This window comes from Pseudorasbora parva, chromosome 19 (assembly GCF_024679245.1).
Source record: "Pseudorasbora parva isolate DD20220531a chromosome 19, ASM2467924v1, whole genome shotgun sequence".
NCBI lineage: Eukaryota > Metazoa > Chordata > Actinopteri > Cypriniformes > Gobionidae > Pseudorasbora > Pseudorasbora parva.
The window spans coordinates 28,224,467-28,240,018 of NC_090190.1; the positions used below are offsets into that span (position 1 = coordinate 28,224,467).

General features: G+C 37.4%; 2 protein-coding genes across 6 annotated transcripts in view; one reads left to right on the forward strand and one right to left on the reverse strand.

Moving 5' to 3' along the window:
* LOC137047337 (CKLF-like MARVEL transmembrane domain-containing protein 7) lies at positions 1–5,513 on the forward strand. 2 transcript variants are annotated; one of them, XR_010899198.1, is made up of 6 exons: positions 1–128; positions 335–508; positions 991–1,089; positions 1,344–1,425; positions 3,730–3,830; positions 5,439–5,513. XR_010899198.1 is itself a non-coding variant. In XM_067424944.1 (5 exons), exons 1-5 carry the CDS (start codon positions 63–65, stop codon positions 3,741–3,743), a joined length of 435 nt encoding a protein of 144 aa, XP_067281045.1. In that variant the 5' UTR covers positions 1–62; the 3' UTR covers positions 3,744–3,898. The 2 variants fall into 2 exon arrangements, 1 of the variants encoding a protein (XP_067281045.1); XM_067424944.1 differs by lacking the exon at positions 5,439–5,513 and having other exon boundaries at positions 3,730–3,898.
* Positions 5,457–15,552, reverse strand: part of dync1li1 (dynein, cytoplasmic 1, light intermediate chain 1) — a 27,730-nt gene continuing 17,634 nt past the window's right edge. For 3 of the 4 annotated variants that reach the window (XM_067424941.1, XM_067424940.1, XM_067424942.1), the window contains one exon: positions 5,457–7,047. In XM_067424941.1, coding sequence (XP_067281042.1) covers positions 6,929–7,047 — 119 coding nt within the window. In that variant the 3' untranslated portion in view covers positions 5,457–6,928. Of the gene's footprint in view, positions 7,048–11,842; positions 11,857–15,552 lie in introns of those variants that run through there. The other variant, XM_067424943.1, reaches the window with a different exon arrangement.

Here is a 15,552-nt window from a genome sequence, read left to right on the forward strand (position 1 = left end):
GCGCGCTTTTTTTCGTTGGAAGTGTATGATGAAGTGGTAGCCTACACAGCAACCACCGAACGATGATGGGGCTTTTATTTCTGGACTACTTACTATCAAAACAAGGAATTCTGAAGATAGTTCAGCTCGTAAGTATTTCAAATCGACACCTTGCTATGTAACATGACGGTATAATACAGTGTTATTTTGTGTGTTTAATAGCATACTGAACACGCTTTTTTCGCGTTTAATTAATATCTGTGAATTATAAAAACTGTCAATTATAATGTCGCTTTAATGATGACTGTGCATCTTTATAGTACGAGATGAAACGGAGCATTTTGTGTGCGTGCAGGTGTTTCTCCTGGTAGCGTTCGCGTGCGTTCGTTCGACGTGGTTCAACAGCTTTTACGCGTACGGTTTCTATGAAGGGGTCACGCTGGGTTACTCCATCACAATCGTCCTTTATCTGTTCCTGACTGTCTTTGGGCTTCCGAAAAGGATATCATTTGTGAACTGGCTCATAGCCGTGAGTATTGTGCTCCACACATATAAATGTTTCACATTTGTGTAGTTTGGTGTGTATGTGGCTAATCATTTGACGTTTGTGTGTAGTTACAGTGCAAAATATATTTTTTAGAAGAGTTAAAATTGTTTTTCAAGACAGCTACGGTTTGCTTGTTTTTAGTTTGTGTGTTTTTGTGTGTAGGTTCAAGAAACGGACCCATAGTTTCAGAAATTATAATCAATATTAAAAAAAACCTAGTGTCAGATCATAAAATTCTGATGTATAATAATTCTATTTTCTACAAGATGATAATTATCAAAAAGTGCTGTTTAAAATTATTTAATTTATATGGAGTATAAAATGTCAAACTGTTATATGTCAACTTTCCACAGTTTTGCCCATGTTCATGTTTCATGCCATATTATAGGCCTAATCACATATTCATACAAGGGTATATGATTTGTATGTTCTGATTAAGAATGTCTTTCCATTTGTTCCTCAAGGAGTTGGTGCTCGATACACTGGGATTCATCTTCATCTCCACTGGGTCCATTGTAGCTGCTTTGAAGTCTTATGCAGATCCCATTCTGGTTGCCGCCTCGGTAAGAGCTTCATCACAACAAATGTTCATCAGTTTTAATAAAGCCTGCTGAGTTTTATTACATCCAATCAAACTTGTGATGAAAGAAAGTCCTTCTTTTGTGAAATAAAAATGTATGTAAAGACCGTTGTCTGGAAGTTTGCTGGTTTGGTGTTGTTCTCATTTTGCTGCTCACCTCTCAGTAGTATATTTTACTATATTTTTAGCTCTGTCAGACTGATAATATTGTATGTTTTTTTGGTGTTTGTTTTTCAGGTATGTGGTCTTCTGGCCTCATATCTCTTAGTTGGTAGTATGATGCTATCGTTTGTTGCCGCTCACCGCCCACAACCTGCAGGTAGGCCTAAGTTAAGAGTTGTGGGTACGTCTTGCTGTGGGTAACTCTGTATTTCATCATATTAAGATAAAATACATTTATTTTATACAAATACATTTACATATGTATGTACTTAATATAAATACCCTGTAACTGTACTTTTGATATACGAAAATTGTATAATTAAAATCTGCTAAACTGGAACCACAAATTTTTAAGTATGTGAAAGTAGTGCTGAGGTCCGACTAAAGATATACTTACGCCTTTATGGTGTGGAGTTGCCATATGGCAACAATTATTTTCTACAAATTTCCTTGTTATAAAAAAAATACAATATATTGTACTATGGGAATTTAAAGGGCAGGCCTTAATGTAGCGAATGATGTGCTGTGCTTAAGTCAGAAATTACATTTAAATGTTCCTGCAAAACTCTCCAGTTTTGTTCAGTATCTTTGGAATGTACAGTGCATCCAGACAGTATTCTCAATGCTTAACTTTTTCAAAATGTTGTTACAGCTTAATTCCAAAACGGATATTTTTTTTCCTCTTAATTCTACAAACAATAACCCATAATGACAATGTAAAAAAGTTTGCTTAAAATATTTGCAAATGTATTTTAAAAAAACAACAACATAAAAATACATAAGTATTAACAGCCTTTGCTCAAAACTTTGTTGAAGCACCTTTGGCACCAATTACAGCCTTCAAGTCTTAATTTGAATATCATGCTACATGCTTGGCACACCTGTTTTTGGGCAGTTTCTCCCATCCTTCTTTACAGGACCTCTCAAGCTCCATTAGGTTAGATGGGGAGTGTCGGTGAACAGACATTTTCAGATCTCTCCAGAGATGTTCAAAAGTCTGGGCTCTGGCTGGGCCACTCAATGACATTTACGAGTTATCCTAGCCACTCCTTTGTTATCTTAGCTGTGTGCTTCGGGTCGTTGTCCTGTTGGAAGATGCACCCTTGCTCCAGTCTGAGGTCCAAAGCACTTTAGAGCAGATTTTTATCAAGGTTGTCTCTTTACATTGCTGCAATTATCTTTCCCTCGATCCTGACTAGTCTCTCAGATCCTACCGCTGAAAAATATCCCCACAGCATGATGCTGCCACAACTATGCTTCACTGTAGGGATGGTACTGACCAGGTGAGGAGCAGTGCCTGGTTTCCTCCAGACAAGACTCTTGCCATTCAGACACTTTCCATTTTGGTGTAATCAAAACAGATAATTTGGTCTGAGAGTCCTTCAATTGCCTTTCGGAAAACCCCAGGCAGGCTGTAATGTGTAATTTCTTGGACTTCATAGCTTGGTTTTTGGACATGTGGACATGCACTGTTAACTGTGAGACCTTATATAGACAGGTGTGTGCCTTTCCAAATCATGTCCAATCAACTGAATTTACCACAGGTGGACTCCAATCAAGTTGTAGAATCTCAATGATGATCAGTGGAATCAGGATGCATCAGAATGTCATGGCAAAGGCTGTGAATACTTAAGTACATTAGATTTTTTTGATTTTTGATTTTTAATAAATTTGCAACGATTTCAAACAAACGTCTTTCACATTGTCTTTATGGGGTATTGTTTGAGCATTAAGAAAAAACTTAAGAATGGAATCCATTTTGGAATAAGGCAGTAAAATAACAAAATGTGGAAAAAGTGAAGCGTTGTGAATACTTTCTGAATGCACTGTATTTGTACTCACAAATCAAAAATAGGTATGTTGCCATATGGCAACTGTCACAGAGTGGAATTGCAGTAATGTATGTTTCATTTATACATAGTAAAATCGATAATATAATAGAGGTTATCAATTTATTTGAAGTGTTTATTGTAGTATAGTTGTATTTATGTATAAATAACAAAATAGTTTCTTTTCAGAAAATTAACAGCAATATTTTATGGAAAGGGCAATGGGAACAGTGCGGAGTTAGCTCTTCCACATGATGAGAGTGAGGATGAGTTTTAAAGATGAGCTATCCATTTTGTTAAATGATACGGATCTACTTATTTTTTGGTTTGCACAAGTTCCAAGTATATAAATCTAACGATTTCTAAAGGAATGTGCATTTAAATAGAGAAGAAATTCAAAATTTTAAAGAAGAACAGTGTTCCATATAGCAGTACCCCCACAAAAACCCCTCTCTCAAATTTTCTGTTTTGATTCGTATGATTGAAGTTATTTCATGTAATAAAATGTTTAGAACATAGTGGGTTAAATATATTTGATTGTGCTAAAATGGAACCATATTTTAGGTACACTGTGTGTTTATACACTTCTGGATTCTGAACTGTTTATCTAAAATAATGTATTTCTATTCCAGATCCACCAGTATAAAGACAGTGTCCTGATATTTATAGTGCTCCTTTTGAAATATCGAACTGCTCTCAACACATGACAGCATGGATGGGGAATTGTTAAAGGGTATGGTTGTTTCAGTAAATTTACATGGAATATAAAAGACTATCACAATATCACTTATTGCACTCATTATTTATTGCAGCCTTATAAGTGTTATTATAAATCATTTAATAAAATAAAAAGGTATTACGATACCATGTCAATAAATAACTGGTGCATAAAATATAAAAATTGTCTTTTTTTAAATCAAACTAATGTTATAATAGTTTCAACATTGTTTTTTTTTAACCACTTGTTTACTAATTTATTATTAGTATTTTCACACTTTTTAATTTTTTTGTTGGTTTGGTGGCAAAATTTACAATGACAAGACATTCAAAAAACAAACATAATTTGTAGATACACTATATTGCCAAAAGTTGTAGGACGTCTGCCTTTATATGCATAACATGAACCTAAATGACATTTCATTCTTAATCTTTATATATAACCGTTCCCACAAAATTAGGAGCATGAAACTGTCCAAAATGTCTTATGGTATGTTGAAGCATTAAGAGTTCCTTTCACTGGAACTAAGGGGCCAAGCCCAACCCCTGAACAACAACCCCACACCATAATCCCCCTCTCCAACAAACTTTACACTTTGCACAATGCAGTCAGGCAAGTGCTGTTCTCCTGGCAACCGCCAAATCCAGACTCATCCATCGGACTTCCAGACAGAGAAGCGTGATTTGTCAAACCAGAGCACATATCTTCAATGCTCTAGTCCAGTAGCAGTGTACTTTACACCACTGCATCCGATGCTTTGCATTGCACTTGATGATGAAAGGCTTGGATACAGCTGCTCAGCCATGGAAACCTATTCCATGAAGCTCTCTATGCACTGTTCTCGAGCTTATCTGAAGGCCACACAAATTTAAAGGTCTGTAGCTATTGATTCTGCAAAAAGTTGGCTAGTTTTGCATTTTGTCCGACAAAGCAGTGAAGATGTCTTTCTGTGGTTGAAACAACATTCCTTCTGAAGTTCATTCATGTTTATTTAATACTATAAATTAACCAGAAGGAAAAGAAGATCGATTCACAAGCAGCTTCAACTAAGGCGTACAGCGACCTGTCACCATTAAAGAGCCACAAAACGGTATTTATCGTTTACATTTCTTTAAAAAAGACAAAATTGAAACTTTCATATTAAAAGTAACCTGCTCTGTCCTGTCTGTCAGTGTATTGTCAGTATCCTCTTTGCTCTGCGATGAGAACATATGTGATAAAAGCGCAATTTGTCAGACATAGCAACAGTAACTAAAGGGTATACTACTTTGCTATAATACCACTAACAGTTGAATGTGGAATATTTAGTTGTGAGGAAACTTCACAAATGAACTTATTGCACAGGTGGCAACCTATCATCAGCGCTTGAATTTATTGAGCTCCTGAGAGATTAACCTATTTGTAGAAGCAGTCTGCATGCCTAGGGGCTTTATTTTATACACCTTTGGCCACGGAAGTGATTTCGAACATCTGAATTCAATGATTTAGAGGGGTGTCCCAATACTTTTGGCAATACAGTGTATGTTAAGCTCATTTTAGCATTGAGTAACTTTTTTGTTATTGCTGAGATCACAGACTTCCTGTGTTGTAATAGTTTCCTATCTCTCTCCACCCACACAACAGAACGAAGACAGCAATCAGTCCCAATAAATACAACTTTAATAGAATGATTACAGACCTGATCCAGAGAAACATCACTACATCTTGTGAAATTACAGGACCATAATAGCGTATGTTTATTTCCCCCCCTCCCTCTTGTAAGAAGTTCGGTTGATGACTGTACATGCAGGTGAGGGTGATCGGAGATCTCACCTGCCCTGCCACCTCTGCCTCGCCCCTCCCCCCTTTCCCACTACTAATTTCTAGCCGTTAAAGTCTCTAAACTGACAAATCTGGCTGAATTTACTCATTTTGCTCAATTCCTGCACACATACTCAGACACACACCAATGTAAAGACAGTAATACTGATCTTGTTTGCATGATCTCTAGTGCATTCATTAATTCATTAAAACAGTGCCATAACTGGCTGTAGTTGAAGGATGAAAACAGACATACACAGAAACATCCAATTTTCAAGCTCTTAAGAACATAGAAAAACAAACAAACAAACAAACAAACAAAATTTTTACACCGGACATAGTTGTCAGTCGCATCAATAGTCTTGCTCAGCAGTTACACAGACTTCATTAACCATGTCTAAGCTAAAAACTCGCTCCAGTTAAGTGTACTACTTTGCTACAATCAGCATTGTAAAAGATGATTTTCAGTGTCATTGCCTAATGTTGTGTAATAGTGCAATATTTAGATACGTTTACTGTATGCAACAGACCGCAAGTGGTGAATCTGACTTGGTGACTGTTGACAGCTTCTCAGCAGCAAAAAAGGGGTTATGAATATTATAAAGCATTGCAATCATGTCAGTATGTTTGTTCTGGTCCTGTGAACGATACACATTAGAATAGGGCAGGTTTTAAGAATGCTAATGACCACTTCATGAAAACACCAACGCAAGGTGACCATATCTAATGAATTATTTGATTGAATCACTCTGTGACGGAAATCTGCTGCTTCCCTTTATTTATTGAATTTTTTTGTTCGGATGAGGCTTAGTAAGACATTTAGATAAGTAAAAATGTGCGTTTTTTTATCAGAAGCTAACTGACTTTTACTCTAGATGAACAGGATCCTTCATATAAGATAATTCACTACTGAAATCCAAAGAAAAGTCTAACTTGCATACATATACACATAAGTTCATAAACCCCCTTCACTTTCTAATTTAGACTTGGCTCTACATCTTCATTTCCTCTCTTTTAGTGTCCAACACTGATCTAGTGTTCTTCTTTTTATGACAACCTTGCGGACCTGTCCGCTGTACATGTGCGTGTGTGTGGAGACAGACATAGCAATCGCAATTTGCCCGACATGCAGCTTCGTGTCACTGGCTTTACAAGTAATAAACAGGAATAAATCCCTCTTCTGAACAAGATCAAGAGAAAGAGTGAGGGAGAGGAAGGGAGGAGAGGTGGCAGAATGGAGGCAGGTTCAGGGGAGGCAGAGAAAGCAGTGTAAAGGGGGAGGGGCTTGCCGGTGAATAAACTCCGCCTCTTGTTCAGGATTCGTCATTTTCGGCTGGGGGTGTGGTGGCGTTAGGGGCTGAGGAGTCCAGGTCAGATTTATTGGAGATCCGGTCCAGCTCAGCCTGGACATCTGTCAACCCCAACTTGGAGCCTGAGAAAGAACAAGATAAAATCGGATAGAATTAATTTGAGTATGCTGACAACATTTCAGATCACATTATTTGGAAACAGTATTAACCAAAGTTTTAAAGGGATATTCTGGGTCCAATACAAGTTCATCTTAATTTGCAGCAATTGTGACAATGTTAATTACAACAAAAAGTTATAAAAACATTTTTTTTTAAAGGTTATGGTGAGAATCTTATAATGTAAATGGGGTCAATGTAAAGGCAGAAAAGTTGAAGCTTGTAATTTTATAAAAACATTTATTCTTGACATGTCATTTTTATACATTTTTTACAATACAGATTGTTTCTAAAGCAGAGTTACAGTGATAACTGGAAAATAATGCTACAAAATGTTCTGTACAGTGCTTCTGTGAATTTTTTTTAGTTTAAATAAATTATATGGTTTGGGCGTTGGTTTGCATTGGTATGGCAAGTCAAAAGCTTGGTAAGATTTTTTTTTCCATGTTTTTATGTTAACATGTTTTGATTATACTACACATCGACCCCATTCACTTCCATTGTAAATGCCTCAGTGCATCCAATATTTTGGCTTGAAAAGGGGACACTTTGAAATAAAAACTTTTGTGGTAATAAACATTAATCCAGAAATTCTGCCGACTGGGATTAATTTGTATTGTACCAAGAACAAATCAGTACAAGGGAATGGCAATACACTTTAGCGTGTCAGTTTTTGTGAGTCTGTGAGTGAACGATTTAGCACAAGAGCAAGTGGGAAGCCTAAGTGAGGAGGAGTCATTGCTTCCCGGTTGATCAATGTTAAGCAGAAAGATCAGAAATAAGAATTGGTCATTAAAAGGTTTGTGGAGCTTGAAAGAAAAGTAAATACATAAAGATGGAATAAATGGAGATGAAAGACTGTCAATGAACCCTCACACAGACTCACACAAGCAATCAGCCTGAAAGCAGAAAGAAAAGGGGGAAAAAAAACATTAAGGAACATTCAGCCAACACAATAAGCATGCAGTGAAAACTCTCACAAATTGACTTATTTTGAATACAAATTTAGCTGTGAATGAGAACCATGTGTATCTAGAGTTAAATATTAGTAACATTAAATATTGTAATGTTTTCATTAAAATCGAATGTAAAGAGTTTTATCTCTAAAAACAATTTAGCTTATAACACTAGTTTATGGGGCATAGAATAGGTAAAATTAAATCGCTAGTTAATTCCACTAACAATGCTCAAAATAGCCTCACACTAACACGGTAGCATAATGAGGGTCCCTACATGCAAACCGAAGCATTGAGAACTTTGTAAGTGTACAAACAGTTTAATAAGAAGATACTTTATAAAGACAGTACATTATGCGTATATAGACAATAGCCATCTTGAAAAACAGTCTCGACCAGTCAAGCCACGAACATACATTTGCATTATAAGTGAATCTGTTTTTTAGAGATAAAACTCTTTACATTGGATTTTCATGAGAACGCATCCTAGAGAACGAGCTACTCGGTAACCATCTGATAATTACCCCTAGGTTCATTTTTCACCGGAGTTGTCCTTTAAGACTGTAAAGGGAAATTTTGACCATATAAGGTGTTTTAATTATATTATACTGACATAAGACATTTTTGTTAAATGTAATGAGAAATCTGGTTTTCTGTAGTAAACACAATTTTGTTTGATAGCTGAGATACTCTTTTTAAAAGAACTAGTTTGTTCGTTGTCTGTTGCCTTGAACAAGTTCTCGGAAACTTCAAGGTGGGACAGCTGCAGTGTAGATAACGCCAACTAAGGGATTTTTTATTCAGGAATGCAAATGTGCGAAGGGTAAAAAATGTGAGAACATTTTGTGGATAGAGAAAACATTCTCTGAGGTCAGGACAGTTTTTTTGTATATATTTATTTTCATGCTCATTTCTAGACACTATTGAGTATCCTTGCACTAATTCTAACAGGTAAGAGGTAAAAATGTTTGTGTGTCTTATGTAGGGCAAAACATCCCTTTATAAAACACAAGAAAAGGATTCAACAGATGTGGGAGCTGAATACATGAACAAAACAAAAACAACCAGATAAAATGTATGTTGGAAATCATCTTAGCTTCTTTATTAACACTGAAAACTGAAGATCCCACTGGTTACAAATGCATCAATATGGGATCTTTGTACACCACCTCGGAAGTTAAATGTTTAGCCACCAGAATTTCAAGGGTCCGCTTTCCTTTGTTTTCCTCCCGTTTTTCTTCAACGCATTATTTTCTTTTTCTTTTTTTATTACCTCGTAATGTCACTCTTCACAAAACGAGAAGAAGAAAAAAGATCAGCCTAAACGGAACGGACTGGGGGCACAAAACTACTGTCAGGATTTACTAAAGACAGGCAGTGAAAATAAATATTAGCACTGAAAATGTGTGGAGACAGTTATTTTTGCTGCTGAACCTATTGCATATGCATTTGTAGGAGTTTCTATTTCAGATGCAAAAATTATGGGAGGAGAGCCTTTAAATGAATTATGCAGTGTGATTTACTATGGTTTGCCCATGTCAATTTACTGATGATGCCATTATTCCAACCCCCAAAAAAGTCTTAAACCAGACGCTAACTGGTAGATTGCGCCATTATTCCACCCCCCCAAAAAAAGTCTTAATCCAGGCGCTAACTGGTAGATTGCGCTGGTCGTTATGGAAATGATACAGCTGCGTATGTGTTCTTTAATTTGTGCGTTGTCAGTAGATCACAGGCAGAACTGTCCACTCCCATTGGTGCTTTTTTAGGAATTGCCCTCTCATGATATTTTGCACCGTTTAGTAAATCTGGCTAGCCTGGATGCCAGCCGAACTCAGCCCCGCCCACAACATTTGAGTTCGGGCAGTTTGGTCTGGACTTGATCCATAAAGGTGTAATTATGCCCAAACAGAAACTGTTCAGACCAATCAAATTGTCAGAGCGGGCTTTAGACGATGATGGACAGATGATCGACAGTAACGTAATTATCCACGTCATCAAAGGCGCTTGGGTTGAATTTGTTCTAATCCTAAACAGAGTGGTTCGTGTTTGCATTCACCTTCACTACTTCTCTCAGAAATCATGATCGTGTTGGTAAGTGTACTCTGTGACTGTGTATCCTTTAATTAATTGATTTTTTTACCACACCGGCAAAGTGTGTTTACACTCAACTTTTTCTTCTAACGTTAGCATGGAATTTTCATTAAATTGGAGGGCTGTGTGTTCCAGCGTGCTTGCAGACAGGTGCGTGCGTGCCAACTACTAGCCCCAGGGGTAAAATGTGTTATTTTGGCACGGTTGCCTGCTAAAATTTGTAATTCATGGGTCTATACATCACATAATTGAGGACGCTTCAACCCACGGACATGGAAAACAACCTGTGGGAAAACCACAGACTTGGCAACACAGTGCAGTCGAGTTCTGTTGACATTTGACAACTACGTTATGCGTTGCTCCGTTGCTCTGATTGGTTGTAGGTCTATCCAATTGAGGTCTTTCCTGGTTCGGTTGAAACAAGCTCCATAATCACAGCCCAATGGAGCAGTATCAGACTCATATTCTGACTCGAATTCAGTATGACCACGTTAGGCTAAAATCTGGCCCTAAGCTTGCTAGATCTTATTTTTGACACGATTCTCCACCTTTATAGTGCATGCACCCAACATTTACTTATTGTCATCTGCAGTTACACATTTGGCAGACAAGTCCAAAGCAACTTACATTGCTATCCAGGTATTTGAATTTGTATCAGTTTATACATTCCCTGGTAATCAAATCCATGACCTTGGCATTGCAAGTGTCATGCATTACTGTTTGAGCCAGTGTCCTGCTCCAATATAGTACAGCTTAGAGAAAGTGCAGTCACACTAGTCTTTGTGTCATTCACTATTCATATGCATGTGAATGCAGGCAACCAGAAATGCCAAAAAGGACAAATACGCTTTAACTTTCTGATGTCTGAATCAGAAATAAAACATTTTATCAACAGAGTATTAATTTCACAGACTGACCGGTTGGATGAACACACACTGCAGGGGGAAAAAAGCTGCAGTTGGGGGTCAGAAGTAATTTTGCATACACAAAGCCTAGTGTGACCTCACCTAAACACAAACTTCACCTGGGGTAAATTTAGTTGCTAATGGAAATATACACTACCATTCAAAAGTGTGGTATTTAGTATAAAAGTATTTATTTATTTTTACAGATTGCATAGAATTTACTTTTCAATTAGATGCACATTAGTGTCCACAAAAAATGTGAAGGTCTGCAGATCTGGACCTTGTAAATCAGGCCAAATTTAAAAATGGATTTAATGAAACTTCATGCAGCGATTATTAGGAAGCCTTGCATTATGCAAGATGTAACTCAGTGCAAGACAGACAGTGTTAATAACAAAGGAGCAAGACAAGGGCTCCGAAACGAGATGGACAACTGATGTATAACACATGGCAAAGTTAAACATGCACAAGTGTGTTAATGTGCCATAAAAAAAAAAATCATATTGGTTATAAAAAAGTGAGATGCAGCACTGGTTAAAGAAAAGGGATGCAAGTGAGGGAAAGTCGCCTAACACACACCTTAGCGTGGCCAACATCCCCTGGCTAATACACATGATGAAAGACAGTTTGAAGGGGTTAAATATCATGACTGATGAACAGTGTACACGAATGTTGTTGCTCACTCATTCATACATGCAAAGGAGGATAAAAAAATTCACACATGGTATCAAAAAGAAAATCAGGGCAGAGGATGATGATTAGGAGAGGTCACTATCGCCAAAGAGGTACTTTACCTTTAATACACTCCCATAAAAACAAGCTGCATTATTGTTTTAAAAACAAATGAAGATGCAAAAGCATAATATAAAAGGACACAATAGAGTTTGCTGTAAAACCACTGTGTTAGTGGTGTTAGTTTTAAAGCTTGAAAGCTGAATGCTAAATACGTGATATGCTAAACCCTTAGAGTAAGCATGTTTTACATGCAGTTATTGTTAATAATTCAGCCCAAATACTTTTATTATTTTTACTCATATTGCTATTAAAAGGACAACTCCGGCGAAAGTTAATCTTGATCGTTATACCTTTGTGAGTACAGTCTATAGAAAAAAAACTAACCGGATTGGTGTTTGCAACACGGAGCTGTTACAGTTAATGCCCAGAGCGCTCACTCAGCTAAAACGGCAGTTATGGGGGCATAAACGTAAAGGGTGTCTTTGTGCCTCTTAGCAGACATAAAATGCAATTAAAATGTCTGTCCAACATGAACAGGGCCCTTGCATGACAACGGGATGCGTTTAGCCAATTAGCCATTGTTTAAATTCACCTGTTTAAGATGGCTAGCTGTAGTCTCGCGCTAAAGTCCAGTAGGAACACAGTTGTAGCCGGAAAAAAAGGCAAATAGTCCAGTTGGGAAGAGCTTCGTGTGTATGAAGAGGCTCTGCTCATCAGCTCGTCGGTTCTCAGTATCGAAAGTGTCCGAAAGAAACGGTTTACGATTCTGTACTGCTGATCCGAGAACCGCTGCACATTCAGTTACACACGCATGCTCAGTATCAGCTGCTCGGGAGTTCATCACTTCTCTCAGCAAAACATGTCTCAGTTCAGTGAACGGTTGGAGTTACAACATATAATTTCTATTTTTGTTTATTTCTAGTTTAATTCTATTCGGAGGGACTGTCACTCATGTCAGAAAGTGAGCAACTAAAGCAACTTGTGTGATCAGCGCTGATTTGAGATGCGAACCGTTTAGAACGATTCAGACCGATTTGGTGAACTGGTTTGCCCGGTTCATTTGCAGCGAATGCTTTGACAAGGATGACTCAGACACAACACAGCCGGGCCGGTTGAAGAAAAATGCCATTCCGTGGTTGAAGACGGGTGCAAACACTGTTGAGGTAATGTAAACTTTATTTATCCTTCCATTTGGGAACACACGGCTTGAGGAAAGATGTGCAGTAATAAAATAATCATGCATTACACACACAACGCTCTACCCAACTGGACTATTTGCCTTTTTTCCGGCTACAACTGCCTTCCTAGGACTTTAGTGTGAGACTACAGCTAGCCATCTAAAATACTATTTAGGCTAATTTAAACAATGGCTAAGTGGCTAAACGCATCTCGCTGTCATGTAAGGGCCCTGTTCATGTTGAACAAACATTATAATTGCATTTTGTGTCTGTTAAGAGGCACAAAGACACCCTTTACGTTTATGTCCCCATAACTGCCGTTTCAGCTGAGTGAGGGCTCTGGGCATTAACTGTAACAGCTCCGTGTTGAAAGCACCAATCCGTTTTTTTTTTCTCTATAGACTGTACTCACAAAGGTATAACGATCAAGATAAACTTAAAAATTCCCCGGAGTTGTCCTGTAAAGGTGCAGTATGTAGTATTTATGAGGATCTATTGATAGAAATAGAACATAATAAGCATAACTATATTTTCAGTGGTGTATAAAGACCTTAAATAATGAATTTTTATCTACATACACTACAGGTCCCGATAATCTTAGAAAATGTTCATGTGTCTACAGTAGCTCTACACAAACAAACTGCTCTACAGAGCCCTAGCTACTCTCTGTTGTCTCAGACGACGACATCTTTTTCCTGTGTTGGCCACCATAGTTTCTCTGAGTGCTTCGAAAGGGAGGGGTGAGTGGTTGCATTTTGCTAGATGCCACTAAAATGTACACACTGCACCTTTAAGCTCTTTACATTTTGGGTGTACTCACACTAGGTGTACTCCCTACTCCCCCGCTGGTTATGCCTAGAGGGCGCCTATTCAAACTACGCCTTTGTTTTGAATAGGCGCCATCTAGTGGACAGAAAAGTAAAATCGATTATTTGGTTACACTTTACAATAAGGTTTCATTAGTTACCATTAGTTAAATGTATTAACTAACATGAAGCAGTTAATTTGTTACTGTATTTATTAATCTTTGTTAATGTTAGTTAATAAAAATACAGCTGTTTATGGCTTGTTCATGTTAGTTTACAGTGCATTAATTAATGTTAACAAGATTTTAATCATGCATTAGTAAATGTTGAAATTAACATTGACAAAGATAAATAAATGCTTCATAAGTGGAGTTCATTAGTAGTTTGTTAACTAATGTAGTTAACAAATGTAACTTACTATAAAGTGTTACCAAAAAAAAAAAAAAACTAATCCTAAACTAAGTTTTCTTCACGAAATAGAAAGAAAAGCCTTCTTTGTTCTCTTTATATGGAACATTTTCCTTATGATGATGATTCTGAAAGTAAACGCGCCGGTGCTGTTGCTATAGTATCGGATGCAACTTTAACGCGCCTCTAATCAATAGATAAGCCGCTCGCTCTTATTTCAGTGTTGTAATGTTGTAGTTACTTTAGCAGTTCACTTTTTATATTCAGTTAAACAATATTAAGTTGAATTTCATGTATCATCAGAACTGTGCGTATGCATTTTAGACACTTACAAATGTGTTTGCTCCATCCATGCAATAAATGTGCATCTTGAATAAGCAGGATTTTACTTCAATAGTTCAGGTGTGCTCCATTTCCTTAAAACTTCAGTATTTTATTTTATATAAATGAGCTACGGACGGAGACCGAGTGCAATCCAGTGAAGGCGGTAACGAGCGAGCACGTCTGTGAAGGAGATCGGTGACTGTAAGAGCGCGGATGACGCATCCATCGTAATTCACGCATATAGTAGATTTAATCAAATGATTATTTTTAATCAATGAATCGTTATTGAATCGTGATTCATCCGATTCTTAGCATTTTACATCAAGTATCGGCCAAAATTAACGATTTTCAGATCGATGCATATGCATCGTCAGGATTTGTAATCGATGCATCAAGAAAACGAGTGAATTGTTACACCCCTAGCGTAGTTTGATGACAACAGGTTTGAGCGCAGAATCTTGGGACAGTCGGTGGGAAAGAATCGGGATAGGACTCATCAGAAATCATTTTCATGGATGCGATTATTAACGTTACTGTAGTATGAAGCAGAGCAAGACCGAGTGTTGAGGCAGCTGAGCAAAGCTGCTGGAATGATTGTTGAGCAACACACGGCTCATGAGCAGGGGGACTTTTATTATGACAAGACAGAGTCGCTGACGCCATTTTCGCTTTTCCAGTCATGAGTATGAGGTAACGCAGCTCTGTTTATCATTTTAGATACATTTGAGTGTGTTTAAAAAAATGTTTAAGTGTAATGCAAATATGACGCAATTGACAGGCGGCTCCCTAAGATGTCCTGGTTCCTTGGTAAAAATTCTCAAACAATTTAAGAATAGTTGGAAACATTTGGGATATTGTAAGAACTCTACAGAACAAAACACTGGCCTGGTGGTTTTTGGATATTTTACTGCATAAACCCTTTAATGTCCGGAGCACGCTTGCATCATTAATGGTGCAACTTTTTGCTGGGAAGAAAAGAAGAAAAAGCGCTTTCACTAATAGACTGCCTAATAGATTTATCATTCATGCCGCTCAGTGATTTTCACTTGACTGCACTACACGCAT

Bases quoted from the DNA above. Each gene is read 5' to 3' on its own strand.
- LOC137047337 (XM_067424944.1), top strand. From the start codon at position 63: ATGATGGGGCTTTTATTTCTGGACTACTTACTATCAAAACAAGGAATT. The intron at 129-334 runs GTAAGTATTTCA...GTGTGCGTGCAG, and splicing joins TTCTGAAGATAGTTCAGCTC to GTGTTTCTCCTGGTAGCGTT. The intron at 1,090-1,343 runs GTAAGAGCTTCA...TTTGTTTTTCAG, and splicing joins CCATTCTGGTTGCCGCCTCG to GTATGTGGTCTTCTGGCCTC.